General features: G+C 58.6%; 2 protein-coding genes across 2 annotated transcripts; both read left to right on the top strand.

The window, feature by feature from the left end:
- Positions 1-6,018: 6,018 nt before the first annotated feature.
- Positions 6,019-8,292, top strand: ADRB3 (adrenoceptor beta 3). The gene is made up of 2 exons (XM_051640821.1): positions 6,019-7,313; positions 8,253-8,292. Exons 1-2 carry the CDS (start codon positions 6,019-6,021, stop codon positions 8,290-8,292), a joined length of 1,335 nt encoding a protein of 444 aa, XP_051496781.1.
- Positions 8,293-10,274: 1,982 nt separating this feature from the next.
- On the top strand, positions 10,275-11,462 carry LOC127394655 (nucleoplasmin-like). Its single transcript, XM_051640751.1, has 5 exons — positions 10,275-10,440; positions 10,632-10,714; positions 10,816-10,932; positions 11,013-11,106; positions 11,377-11,462. Exons 1-5 carry the CDS (start codon positions 10,380-10,382, stop codon positions 11,460-11,462), a joined length of 441 nt encoding a protein of 146 aa, XP_051496711.1. The 5' UTR covers positions 10,275-10,379.
- Positions 11,463-14,380: the final 2,918 nt, after the last annotated feature.

Below are 14,380 nucleotides of genomic sequence, written 5' to 3'. Positions count from 1 at the left end.
AGCCTGAGGGACCCCCAGGTCAGGGTGTGGGACTGGCTCCAAGGGCAAGTGTGGGGAGCACTCCAGGGTGCTCAAAATCCAAAAAATGTCACCTGACCCTTTTCTGCACTGTGAGACCTGCAGGTATGTCCCTGGGGGGTCCTGCTCTGCACTTGGGGCACTCAGAGACCCCCAAAGGCTGTGGCAGAGCCAGACAGTCCCAGGATGTGGATGCTCAGCTCTCGCTGCCTTTGCTGAGCCCTGCAGAGTTCCAGACCATGACAGAGGACAGGCTCCTCTCCTGGGCTGGCAGCAATGTCCTTCCCAACACCCCTGGCACCATCTCCACAGCTGCAGAGACCTCCTCAGAAACCAGCTGGCACCCACCACCCGCCCCGGGATGCACAGCCCTAACAATGGCCTTTCCTCCCCACCCATGTCTCCCATTTCCCACACAGGCTCGAGATTAAAAAAAAAAGCAAGAAGAAAGGGGAAACCACCTGGACCCAGGGAACTGCCACCCCTGGGCAAGCTGTTAGTGATGTTCCCGGGGGGGATAGGACCCCTGTGCTGCAAATCTGGCACTTCTCTGCAGTCCTCTGCACAGGGGTGGCACCCACAGCCATGGAGAAAAGAGGTCGAGGGGGACACAGGGATCCCTCAGTGCTACTGGCAGCACACGGGGGACCAGGGATGCTCCTGGGCAGGGACATTGTGAGATGACCCCTCTGCCAGCTCTGTGACAGCAGGTAGGGAAGGGACATGGGAGCCTGGTGTTCACCTGCCCACACCACCAGCACCCGCATGTTCATCTCTGTTTATCTGCCCCTTCCCAGGGCAACTGTCAGGGCTGGAAGGCCCTTCCTCATCCTCGTGTCACACACAGTTATCACCTTATCCCCCTCTAAATCAGGAGCAGACCATGTCTGTCCCTTCACCTGGGCACCAGCAGTTGTGGTGACACTGTGACTGACCTGGATTAAACCACTTGCAGAAAAACCTGCTCCCCTGGCATGCTCCAGGGAGGGAAACTTGTTTTATAAGACATGAAAAATTGAAGTTTGCATTGCAGGCAGGGTGGCTGGGGGGAGAAGCCCCTTCCCCACGGCCCTTGGCGTGAGAGCAGCCCCTGGGGACGGGCAGTGAGGGGCAGTTCCTGCCCAGCCCATCACCAGTGGCACTTCCACCAATACTGCCCGGGCTGCTGATGACCGGAGGGATGGCTGGAGACAGGAAGAAAATAAACCCAGGGGAGAATAAACTCCTGCAGGGTGGGCAGGGGGGCTGGCAGCGATCGTCTCGCCCCCTCCGTCACCTCCCCCTCTGCGTGGATCCCCTGCCAGCTCCTCTCCTGCCCGACACTGCGTCCCAGCTCTGCCACAGCTGGGAGAACACACCCCACGCAGGACGGGGTGCTGGTGGGGGGGTCCCACTGCAGCGACCCCCCAGTGAGGATGTCCCTGTGCTGCGGCATTTCCGCCCCATCCGTGTTTACATTCCCCTCCGATGGCCGGTGGTGATAAAATCCACTCTGCCCGCCCCGGGGCTGCTTCTGCAGATAAAAGTTGCCCCCAGTAAACAAACCCATCCTGCTCGTGGGAAGCTCTCCTCCACCCTCCCCACATTCCGGGAGGGGATGGAAACCCCTTGTCAGGACTGGGCAGGACCCTCAGTGTCCCTGTCCCCCCAGCATGGGACCCTGGCGTCCCATCCCCTGGGCACCGATCAGGGCTGGCACTTGCTGGGGGTGCTCAGCACCCTGAAATGCACCCCTGGGATGTGCCACTTGGATCATGCTCTTGCAGAGGAAATTTGGCAGAGTCAGGGATGGCCCCGAGAGCCCGCGTGGCACAGGCACACACCTGCCACCTTGCACAAGCTCTGCCACGGATCGAGGGGTGCAGGGGCTCTCCTGTGCCCCAGGGCTGGGGGTCTCCAGCTGCCTGCAGAGGGAAAAGCCCAGCAGAAATGTCTGCAGGGGTGGAAAATGGAGCAGGGAGAGCAAAGGGCCCCAAGTGAGGCTCCTGGGAGCTGGGATGCTCCTCTCTTTCTCAGAAGCCTCTGCCTGAAAGCACAGCTACTCTCAGATGTTGTTTTTGTTGCTGAGGTTTTTTCACGACAGTTTCCACACTTTTTGTGAAATCCCCACTGATGTTATTGCAAACTTCTCCCTCCTTCCCCCCTGCCCTGTTTTTCTTTAGCAATAGGCACAGGAAAACCAGCAACGATGGAGAAAGGCTAGTGCAAATGTCTGTAAAGCCTCTGCAGGTCCTGGTGAGGATTCTCACTTCTCCGGGTTCCTGCAGCCAGAGGGTGCTGGGAAATACTGGGAATGAACCCCTGCTGTGGGGTGTTTGGAAAATGTTGGAAATGGAGAATAACTCCTTGCAGGCTTTGCTGTCCCTGCAGCAACATGGGAAAGAAAGCAGCTTCATTACGATTTTATTTTTTTTTAATCTGAAAATTTAATTGCACAGGGATTTGGGGGGCAGGAGAAGGACCTGAGATTGCTTTAGTGTAGCCTTTGACACTGGCTGGGTTTCAGGAGCTGGATGCCCCTTTCCCTGATTCTCACAACGCTGCCACAGCCTCGGGAAGAGCTGCAGCCCCAGGGCAGGGATCAGCTGCGGGGCTGCCTGTGTGGGGCAGGGCCCAGATCCCTCCCTCCATCCCCTCTCTGGTGGGAAGCAAGGAGAAGACATCCCACCAGCCCTGCCTGGCCCCATCCAGAGGGCACCACGGCTCCCTCCACCAAACCTACGTATCCGCAGGGCAAAAACACTGTGGGAACAGGCTAATAAACAGCCCACGGAGTGACCTCAGCCCTGGCTGTGCTGGCAGCCAGCAGCAGGCTGTGACCCTGGGTACCCCGGGTACACTCTCCCTCTTTCATCATTATCCACGCATTCGCTCCCAGGAGCTTTGCCTGGAAAACAGGATGTGAGCGTGTGAGACGGGCGCTCGCCCTCCCAAAACACGCAGAACGTGGACACAGCTGGGATGCTGCCCTGCCTGCTGCAGTGGGAAGCAGGGATGGCAGCGCTGGGGTGGCACTGGGATTGTCCCCGTGGGCTGCCAGGCCTGGCTGTGAAGGAGCCAAGAGATGTGGGATCAGTTTTCAGCTGCCCCAGATGCAAAGCATGAAGATGCTCCTTAAAACCCCCATAAAGGCAGGGACGTCCTGTGTGGTGGACACACCAACAATCCTGGTGGGTTGTTTAGGGTGACCGTGCCTTGACCATGCCAAACTCCAAAAGCAGCAGCTCAGTGAAACAGCATTTTAATTATTTTTGATTATTCTGACACAGAATTTTCCCCTTCTCGCAGTTCCAGCCGAGGCAGTGCTGCAGCTCCCGCAGCCGCGCTCGCGCTTCCTGGGAAGGAGTTTATATGGAGCCCAGAGTTTATGCCCAGTTTCCTGCAGCCTTCCCAGGACAGGCAGTACCCAGCGGGTTAAAGCTCCATCACAGCCTGTTTATGTGCTGACAAGGAAACATGATGACAGATAATCCCAAACAACTTCAAAGCAAGATTGGTGAATCTGATACGGAAACTATTCCTAGAGCCTCAGTGTGGGGAGCCCTGCACTAATTACTGCCACGGACATGAAAGGCAGAGCAGGACCCACTGCCAAAAGCCCAGTGCCTGGCCCCAAGCCCACCCCCGGGTCCCTCCTTCCACCACACTGGGTGGATGAGGGGATTTTGGGTAAAATGGTGCTCCCAGAGTGGCTTTTGCTGAAGCAGAGGGTAGATCACCCCATGGTCCTCACCAACCCCCCCTGGGTGCTTCTGGGGATGTGTGGCTCTGGCTCTGAAGGACAGGACACACACTTCACACCAACCTGGCTCAACAGGGACTCTGGCACCACCTCTTACTGCTGCAATCTCACCCCTAAACAGCCAGCTCCATGGCCAGGCAGACCCTCTGCCCCTTGGATGCATTTGTGACCAGCTCAGGCACCTCTTTCCTCTCTCCAAGCACGTCCATGCGCTTCATGTGCAAGAAGAGCTGTGCTGCTCATTCCCTGCATCCCCACTCTCCCCAAGCATGGATCCTCTCTAGTTCATCTTGACTCTCTCTCCATGGAGGAACAAGTATTTTCAAGTATCCATTGTTTATTCTGTTAGCACCAGCCAAAGGAGCTGCTCCAATCCATGGCAGAAACGTATTTTCCCAAAATTTTCTGAATAGTCCCTTGGCCCACAGTGGCTGTGCAGGTGGAGGGGCCCGGCCAGCAGCTCTGGCTGGTGACAGGGACAGGTGAGGGCAGAGGCTGCCTTCCCTGGAGCCAGCCCTGGGCTGGAGGGTGCAGCCGGGATCTCCAGCACCACCAGGGCTCGGCTCTGGAGCGGAGGGGATGGGGGTCAGGTTGGGCAGGACCCAGCATCTCTGCTTCAGCTTTTCCAGCTGTAAAACTGGGACAAAGACACTGAGCCACGTTACTTCCCCGCCTTGATGAGATGCCTGGGACTCTCCCTTCCTCTCCCCAGGCCAGTCAGCTCCCTGGGAAGGGAGCAGGGCACTGGGCCCTCCTGGCTGGGAGCGGGAGGAAAAGTCGCATTCAAGTCCTGGAGAGAAGACACCAGAAAGGGGGTCTGGATGCTGCTTTGGCACCTGGAGATGTTTGTCCTGCTGGGGGTGTCTGTCACTTAGAATGCAGCAGGAGCTCCAGGAACGGTGGCGTGGAGATGGTCTGAACATGCCATGAAGGACCACCTGTGGGACAACACACTGTGAAACCCCCAGGGCTGAGTCCCATCCCGTGCTCAGCCTCTGCTGGCTCCATGGAGCCGAGTCCAATGCCCTCATTTTCCACAGACATTCCACCAGATGCTCTTGCTTTATTTTTCAGACACAAAACCCAGCTGTGGCTCTGTGTGCCGGTGCTGCAGAAATGTTGGAAAGACAAGGACTTCCCTGTGCACAGCTCCCCCGATCCTCGAGCTGTGCCTGTGGAAGCCCAGGGCTTGCCCATGCCAGAAATTACTGCCAGAGTGGGAGCTAGGAAGGGTTGCATCAAGCCCTTGTCTGACTGCTTTGGAAAACCAAAACAATCTTGTAAAGATCAAGGCTGTAAAAGCGGGGCTCTTTTGTGCTAGTCATGAATGGGAAGAAATGCCAACTGGATAATTTTTTACACATATTTTTTCCTCTTTGTCAACATTCCCCCATTTGGCTGAAACTTCAAAATCCCATATTTGGAGAGTGCCGTGCTTAGAAGTTCCAGTACTTGTATAAATAGCTGATAGTGAACAGATTACCCGCTCCGGAGCCGCCCAGTGCCTTCCAGTCTGGCATGAGTCCCTGCAAGTGGAGAAGGAAACATGGGTAGGGGTCTCCAGAGCACCAGCACCCACCCAAGGCAGAACAGGGATCAGCTAAACTCTGCCCGTGCTACTCCATCTGCTAGGAAGGGGGTTTGGGCAACAAATGTGGGAGAGAAAGTGAGTGTGGGATGCCCTGGATGTCACCTTTTGGAGTGGGGCTGCCACCTTGCCATCCCTCTGCTGATGGCAGGGGACAGGGGTGTTACTGTCCCCCCCCAAGGGCCAACCTGCCCACCGAACACGGTGGGGGCTGTGTGGAGAGGGGTACATAAGGAGGGGGGTGCAGGGTGGAGGGTGCAGGGCAGGGGGTGCACAGGGAAGGACCAGGGCACATCGTGGGGGGCTGGAGTGTCTGCAGCACAGTGCGGGGTGTGCGGAGAACAGGGTGGATGGTGTGGGGACAGGGACACAGGGTGATGGGCACATGGAGAAGGGCTGGAGCGCACGGGATGCCCCGCGGGGAAGCCGGGGGGAGCGGGGCGGGCCGGGGGGTGCCCGGCCAGAGGGGGGGGGCGGTGCCGCAGCCAGTTCTTTCATGGATCTCCGGAGCGGGGCAGCCCGGGGCCGCCCCCCGCCTTTAAAGGCTCCTCCTCCCGCCGGCAGCCCCTGGAGCGGCGCGGAGGGGAGCCCGGCCCTGCCGGTCCGCCCCGAGGGCTGCTGCGGGCTCCGGTCGGGGTTGCGGGAACTGAGCCCCCCCCACCCGGCCGAGATGACCCCCTTGCCCGCCAGCAATGGCAGCTCTTGGGGGGCAGCAGCGCTGGGCAGTGGCAACAACTGCAGTGGGGCCACCAGCCTGAGCCGGCAGTGGGCGGTGGGGGCTGCCCTGAGCCTCACCGTGCTGGTCATCGTGGCCGGCAACTTGCTGGTGATCGTGGCCATCGCCAAGACGCCGCGGCTGCAGACCATGACCAACGTCTTCATCACCTCGCTGGCCTGCGCCGACCTCATCATGGGCTTGCTGGTGGTGCCGCCGGGGGCCACCATCCTGCTGAGTGGGCACTGGCCCTACGGGACGATGGTGTGTGAGCTGTGGACCTCGCTGGACGTGCTGTGCGTCACAGCCAGCATCGAGACGCTGTGCGCCATCGCCGTGGATCGCTACCTCGCCGTCACCTCGCCCCTGCAGTACGAGGCGCTGGTGACCAAGGGCCGGGCACGGGCCGTGGTGTGCCTGGTCTGGGCCATCTCTGCCTTCATCTCCTTCCTCCCCATCATGAACCACTGGTGGCGAGACAGGGCGGACGAGCAGGCGGTGCGCTGCTACAATGACCCGCGCTGCTGCGACTTTGTCACCAACATGACCTACGCCATCGTCTCCTCCACCATCTCCTTCTACGTGCCTCTGCTCGTCATGATCTTTGTCTACGTCCGCGTCTTCGCTGTGGCCACGCGGCACGTCCAGCTCATCAGCAAGGACAAGGTGAGGTTCCTGCAGGAGCCCCCCAGCCCCAGCCCCAGGGGCGGCCGGCGGCGACGGCCCTCCCGTCTGCTGGCCATCAAGGAGCACAAGGCACTCAAGACCCTGGGCATCATCATGGGCACCTTCACGCTCTGCTGGCTGCCCTTCTTCGTGGCCAACATCATCAAGGTCTTCTGCCGGCCCCTGGTGCCAGATCAGCTCTTCCTCTTCCTCAACTGGCTGGGCTACGTCAACTCAGCCTTCAACCCCATCATCTACTGCCGCAGCCCCGACTTCAGGAGCGCCTTCCGCAAGCTGCTGTGCTGCCCGCGCCGCGCCGACCGCCGGCTCCACGCCCTGGCACAGGACCTGCAGCACTGCCCCTGTGCCTTCAGCCCCCAGGGTGGCCCCACAGAGAGCAGCAAGGCATCAGCCCCTGCGTGCCCTGGGGAGGATGGCGAGGCTCAGGACAGTGGCAGCAGCAGTGGCTGCAGCAGCCGGACAGAGGAGACCAGCCTGTCCCAGGGCAGGGGGCACCAGCAGCGGCCCCTGGGTGAGTCCTGGCCACAGGGCACCCAGACCACGCTGTGCTCACAGCTTGATGAGTAAGTACCCACAAGCGCTGGCACAGGGGGCTTCAGGGGACCAGACTTGTGGGGTGTGACCAGGAGGACAGGGGGAATGTCGATGGAGGGGCCAGGGCAGGTAGATCCCAGAGCTGGGGGGCAGGCTGACCCTGGAGTGCATGGGAGACGTGCTGGGCTGGGGGTCTGGGAACCCTCTCCCTCTGCCTTTCAGCCCCCTAAGAGCCAAGACCCCCATACTGGGCTGCAGAGCTGATGTCCCAGCCCTATCCCACTTTGTCCCTTCCTGGGGAAAACCCCAGCCCACTAGGACAGGGGCTGCTCTTCTCAGTAAAGAACACACTGGTGGTGAACAGGGAATCAAACTGGCTGAACACAAAGTTGTCCCAACCCCTGGGATTCCCCCCTCCTCCCCTCACTCCCAATTTCTGCTTTTCAAGAAAGAAAAGAGGGGAGCCCCCCTGCAGTGGGGCAGCCAGAGGGTGGCTGTTGCCAGCCTGGGCTCTGTGGGTCGCTTGCCCTCGACAGACTGTCCCTCTGGGAAGGGAGTTGGTTTTGTCACCCTCCATCCCTCGCTGCCATCAGTGGATGGAGATGGGCTGGCAGGGACACCTGTGCCACAGGTCTGCCCTGCCAGCCCGTGCCCTTACCTGGGCTCACATCTGCTGCAAATTACAGGGTGGGTTTTCCCTCCTCTGAGTTTTTAGTAGGATGACAAAATTTGAACTGATCGCTGTGGATTTTAACTTGCTCTCTCTGGTCCAGAAGCCCTGATGCCCAGAGGCAGGAGAGGTTCCTGCCAGCAGGCACAGGCAGAGCTGCTGCCGGCAGAGATGTGCAAGAAGAGGCACCAGAAAATGTTTCCTGTTCTGGGGAAGGATTCACCCACCCTGGGAACACAGGATGGGTAAATGCTGGGAGAAGTCTGGGCTCCTCATGCTCTCTGCTCTCCTGTTTAAGGTTTGGCGGCAGAGAGACACCAGTGGGTCCTTCCATCTGACGGGGAGCAGCCAAGAGCCGGGACACCAGTGAGTGTGCCCCCCCGCCGGGGACCGCGTCTCCTCTGCCCGCTTTGGCCACTGCCTTCCCTGGGGGAGTGCAGCCTTTGGCCAGGCACGTGAGCCTGGCACCAGCCCGGCTGTCTGCTGGCATCTCCCTGCCTGGCACACTTTAACCTCCATTTGCTGGACCTCCAGACCTTAGACAGGGTGCTTTTCACCCAGCTCCAGTCCTGGATCCAATCCTGCTCTATGCCCACTGCATCCTTTCCCCCTAGGGCAGTGGATTCAGGTCCCTGTCCCTGTGCAGCTGAAGGGTTGAGCCAGGTGGGTGATGCTGTGTCACATCCCACCCCTCTTCTTGCAGGGCCGAGCATGGCAAAGGGGACAGAGGAGAGGCACTAGGGACAACGGTGCTGAAAGGACCCTTCAGAGCACACACCAACCCAGAGAGGAGCACTTGTGGTCACTGCAGGGCCTGAAGAGTCGGCTCCTCCGTGCTGTTGGTGCTGGAGAGCTGGAGCCAGCTGGGAAAAAGCTCCAGAGCAGCTTGCCAAGAGGCAGCACAGCCTCCAGGACATGCCTGTGCTCCCAGTGCAGATGGGGGACGAGTTCTACCCCCAGGAGGTTTCAGACAGCCCATCAGGAAGGGGAGAAGAGGTTCCTGCAGGCACAAGCCCTTTCCTGGATCTCTGCTCCATCCCTCCCCACAGCCTCTGCATTCCCAGGGCTGGGTGTGATCCCAGGAGCCACAGAGATACCTTTAGCCAAGAAGATGCACAGGGGAGCGCTCTGAGCAGAGGGACTGGGAAAAAAATGTGAATGATACTCTTGTCAAATCTCCTCCCATTTCTTCCTCTCACCCAGGGCAGATGTCTGTGTTTTCATGCCATTCAGGAACTAGGGGGTGGGCGTGGATGAAGCTTTTGGAGCAGCAGTCGGGGCAGGAGGGAGGGCAGTTTTCACCCCGAGGCCCCCACAGGCTGTTCTGGGTACGTGGGGAGCGGGGCAGGGGGTCAAGCTCTTGCTTTAAACCTCTGTGCTGCTGATACAGGGAGGAGGGGTGACAGGGCCGGTGCAGCCCCGCTGAGGTGGCTGCCACACGGGGACTGTGGGGATAACGCTGGTTGTAAATATGTCCCAGGGACTGTAAAGTTTTTGTACTGGTTTGTCTCCCCCCACCCTCTGTGTGAAATAAACCTTGGAAACCCTGCAATGCCTTCAAATCTGTGCCGAGCAGAGGGGTGATTCCCAAGGGGCTGCCCAGGGCTCAGGGAGCATCTCCCCTGCCAGGGCTGTTGGCACCACCATCCCACCATAATTCAGGGGTTTTGTACCAGTGTGAACATTTGCCTGGGAGAGGCAGAGAGCCAGGAGAATGCCTGGAGCACTAGGACACTCCAGGCAGCTGCAGCGCCCCAAGCTGCCCCGACTGCTGTGTCCCTCCCCAGAGCCCGTGCAGAGCTGCCCAGTGCCACCTCCTGGCGCTTCAGCACAAGCAGGTCCTGCGTGCCCCCAGCCTGCAGTGACAGCTGAGGGGACAAAGCCCAGTACCAGCCCTGGAGCTGTTCATTAGCCCTCCCAAAAGCCACGGGCAGAGGGCACCCTGGGCACCCTGTCTAGACCATGCTAGAGAGGCTGGACCAGATGATCCCTGTTCCCTCCCAGCCTGGGATTTGTGTTTTATGACAAAGTTTGCTCAAGTGGAGTTGCTCCTACCTTCAGGCTGGTCTTCTGTGAGTCCTGGGGCTGGGTCGGGATGACAGGTGCTGGGTGCATTGGTTCCACCTGCTCTCCAGAAGCACCTGCACTGCATTCATATCCTGCACCCCCTTAGCCTTTATTAGCCACCAGCACTGAGTGCTGCTCTCCTTGGGTGCAGGCTGCTGGGCTGGGGGTCAGCTCCTTCTGAGCTGGGCACACTGCTGTCCTGGCTCTGGGCTTTTGGGACTGGGGGGGTTTGCTCTTGGTGCTCCAAAGTCACTTTTCTTCCTTGTGTTTCTACTCCAGAGCAGCTGAATGCTGTTTTCTCCAGTGCTTGTTCCCCAGGAGCTGGTTTCTGCTGCTGGTGTTGGATCTGCTGTGGGGAATGAGCAGCTCTTCTCCCTTCTCTCAGTTGCTGTCGAAGCGGCCAGTTGCTGCCCTGTGGGGTATGGAGCTGCCCAGCCTGGGCTACTGCAGGAAATGAGTGGGGGGATCAGTGGCTGTGCCCTGTGGTCACCTGGGGTGGGTGTGCATGGGGCAGGAATTCCCCTTTCCCATGGCGAATGCATGGGGAAAACCTCCCCTTTGCTTTCAGCTTGCCTGAGGGGCAGGGGGACACACAGCTGTGTCCCTGCAGGCTGCCAGCTGGACCTGGGCACCCGGAGCTGCCTGGTGAAGGAGGACGATGACTTCCTGGAGCACTTGATCCTGCTGAAAACGGTGAGGCTTGCCAAGGAACCTGTTGGAGTGAGCCTGTGGCCAGCAGTGAGGTGGGCTGATGCCTGAGCTCCCTGCCACAGGGTCTGTGCTGGGCTCTGCAGGTCTGCCTGGGGGCTGAGGCCCAGGACGAGCTGCACGTGGTGGCCGTCAATTCCAAAAACACCTGTGGAGACAAACCAGTGCCCATCGCAGCGCTGCGGGCCGCGGTGCTCCCCATGGTAAGGGCAGTCCCTGGCTGAGGGGCAACAGTGTCACCCTGGGCTGGCCTCAGGGGTCTCTGAGCTCCAACTCTTTGCAGATCAGCCTCAAAGGTCTGGAGCTGGTCCCTCCCGTCACCTTCGTGCTCCAGTGCGGAGCTGGGCCGGTCTACCTCAGTGGGCAGCACATCACCTGTGAGTGCTGGGCTTGGGTGGAGGCTGGGGGGCCCTGGGGATGTTCCTGGCTCCCACAGTGACTTTGGTGGTAGCTTGTGCCCCCAGCAGGTCTGCTTCTCTCTTGGGGGGGTCAGTGCTGTCCATGCTGGCTCTCAGTTGTCACAAGTGGGCTGGTGGCCAAGCTGCTGCTCCAGGTGTGGGGTGGGATCACTGTGTGCAGGGGGGTGTTCCACCTCCCTCAGGGGGTCAGGCCACCCCTCCTGCTGCAGCCCTCTATCTCCTCCCCAGTGGAAGATTATGCCAAGTCCAAAGCCCACGAGGAAGAGCTTTCAGATGCAGATGTAAGTGATGAGGATAACGATGGAGCACCCTAGAAAAGATGCAGCTTGGGGCAGACTTGGCAGCTCTGGGAATGGAGATGACATGATGGTGTGGACACCAGGAGCTGCCAGTGTCTTGTGCCAAACAGGATGAATCCTTGAAGCAGGACATGAACTGTCTGAGCTTTGAATATCATCCCTCGTCTCCTCTCCCTGCCCCATCCACTCCTACCAGAAATGCTTTTTGCCTCTTCTATTGCAGTAACAATAAAGAAAATGTGCAAATACCCTGGAGTTGGTCTGAGCTGTGCTCTGGTGCTCCACGCCAGACTTCTTGTCTTCTGTCTTGTCCCTCCTTTCCTGCCTCCTCTCAGGAAAATGTATTCCACAATGGCCCTGATGCTTCAAGTTGTGCTGCTCACCAGGGGTCTGGAGCCTTGCTGAATCCACAAGGCAAAATCGTGTTGCTGTCTTCACAGCAGCCCAGGAAACGCAGCCAAAAGCTCCCCCAGAGCAGGCAGTCACTGAAATAACATAATTAAAAATCCTAATAAAGAAAATTGCCCAAATCCATTATGCACATGCTATTACCTGGCAGGGAGGTGGACTTTGAAGGGGAGCCCAGAGTCTGCAGGCAGGGTGGGCTGGGAAAGGGGCTCATGGGTCTTTTTTTTTTGTTTTCCCCACTTATAATATAAAAATAGATGAGCTGTTGGGAAGATTGCTGCCGTCATGCAGTAATGGCTTGGGAGAGGCCAGAGATGGGCCTGGGTGACACCAGCAGCCAGCCCTGATGGGCTGCAGCCTGGCACACGTCAGCGGCCAGCGTGGGCTGTGCCAGGGCTTGGGCACCTGAGGGGACACAAGGGGACAGGATTGCAGGGTGACTGCACGCAGCCTGCACCCCGGGAAGGGGTTTTTCTGGCAACAGATCCTTCAAGGCAAGTGTGCCCCCTGAGCCCCTTCCCGGGGTTTGAGGGGCAGGGAGCAGGAAGCTGCTGCTGTGCCCAGCCCCAGGCCCTGAGGGTGAGAGAGGGGGGAGAGCGAAACTATAACGAGCAATTCATTCCCCCAGCTTTTCCCTGCCCTCACCTTGCTCCCAGCACACCGGCTGCATTTGCTACTTCTGGAGAGAGGAGCAGAGCCACGACTGCTGCATTTCTCGTCAAAACAGGTGATTTTGCCTTATTTTCTGCTCTGGGACCCTCTGCTGCCCAGAGTCAGTCAGGGTGGCGATGCCTTTCCCGAGGGGTGCCGGTTCTCCCGTGCACTCTGCTGCCAAGGCTTGCGGGGGCCAGAGTGTGCTGCATGATCTGGGGGGTGATGCAGCCCCCACTGCCCATCCTGGGGGGGGTTCTGTGGGTGCTGGGTGCAGGCAGGGGTGCCCTCTGCCCAGAAGCAGGAGTAAAGGCTGAGGAATTCATCACTCCTAATTCCTCAGGCAGGAATGAAGTGTGCTGTTAGCTGGAAACCCCCTGAATGCCGCTGCCCGGCGAGTTCCAGCAGCTGCATTCAGACATTAAGCCCTATAAAGAAATCCATAAAGAAAAGAAAAGCGGATTTAGGTCAGTGCCAGCAAGTTTGCACAGTGCCCTCTTCAACCCCAGAGTGTGTCGAGGGGGCACCCGGCAGCAAACTGCACAAGCTGCTGCCGCCACGCCGGGCGGATCGCCGATGGAGAAACTCCCCAGCGGGAGTGTGGGGACAGAAGTGTCACCCTGCACGAGCCACAGCCCCTTGCTGGAGTCTGGTCATGCTGTCAGTGCAGCATGAGACCCAGAGAACCATGGCTGCAGCCAGTGGTGGGAAGGGTGGGTGCTGAGGAAATGCTCTGTCCTCCTTCCCGCATCCACACGCTTGCCACATGTGTGGCAGCATCTCCTGGAGGGCTTTGGCAGAACCATGGCAGCTGCCAGGTAATTAACAGGTAAGAGTCCCAACGTCATAGGGACAAAACAGGCACAAACAAGAGTGTGCCCATCTGGCGCAGGATGTGGCCCTGGGCAAACTGTGTGTGTCTGCTGGTGCTGTGTCCTCCCACCCACAAGGAAACTGGCTCCATTTCCCCCGTGGCAGGGATGTCCCCTTGTCACCCCAAGCCCATCACAGCGTTAGCAAGACAGGACAGGTCCAGCCTGTGACACCAAAGCAGGACTGTCACTTCTGAGCCTGGTGGCTTAGAGACCTTCTCAGGAGAATAACTGTGATGGGTTTTGGCAGAGAAGGGGGATGCGAGAATGAAGTTTTAATGCAGAAGATCCTCCTGCCAGGCCAAAAGCTGCTTCCGAAGTTTCTTTGATGCTAACTTGTTCCTCAGGAGTTTGGGCTTTGCACAGAGGGATAAGCTTGATGGTGCTGGGCTGGGCAGTACCACAGCCACAGTCCCAAGTGTGGCAGCACCCCTGCCTGGCTGGGCTGGGAGCAGTCTGGGGGAGCTCCAGCTGTGTGCACACCCTCCAGATGTTCACACTCACAACCTGCAGCCCAGAGGAGCTGTACAAGGCCCCCCTAGGAAGCCAGGACTCCCCCCAGGCTCTGCTGAGATGTTTGTGCCTTTCTCTGCTCCAGGCTGGCTCCTCACCAGTCACAATCTCTCCTGCCTTTTTGCACGAGCACCCAACTAATAAATGCAGGAATGTTGTTTTATTTTGTGCATAAGTGGCCAATTACTCGATGCATGAGCACCCCATTAGCTCACCCATGAGTAAGCAATAGTGCAAATCTCAACACCCCATTGATGTCCATGAGTGCCCAGTTATCTCCAGTGTGGAGCAGAAAGAGCAGGAGGAGGCCTGGGTCTGAGGACAAGGGAGGCATCTCCCCAAATACCTTTTAATTATTTACATTTTCTGCTGTCTCTATGTCCATGCCAAGCACAAGAAGCTTGCATTAACTGCAATAAAATAAAATAAGTTATATTTTGCCCAGTTGAAATTGTTTTGCCTGGGTCCCCCTCTGTGCTGGCAGAAGGG

The sequence above is a fragment of the Apus apus genome, chromosome 26 (assembly GCF_020740795.1).
Source record: "Apus apus isolate bApuApu2 chromosome 26, bApuApu2.pri.cur, whole genome shotgun sequence".
Classification (NCBI taxonomy): Eukaryota; Metazoa; Chordata; class Aves; order Apodiformes; family Apodidae; genus Apus; species Apus apus.
This window is presented reverse-complemented; position numbering and strand designations above follow the sequence as displayed.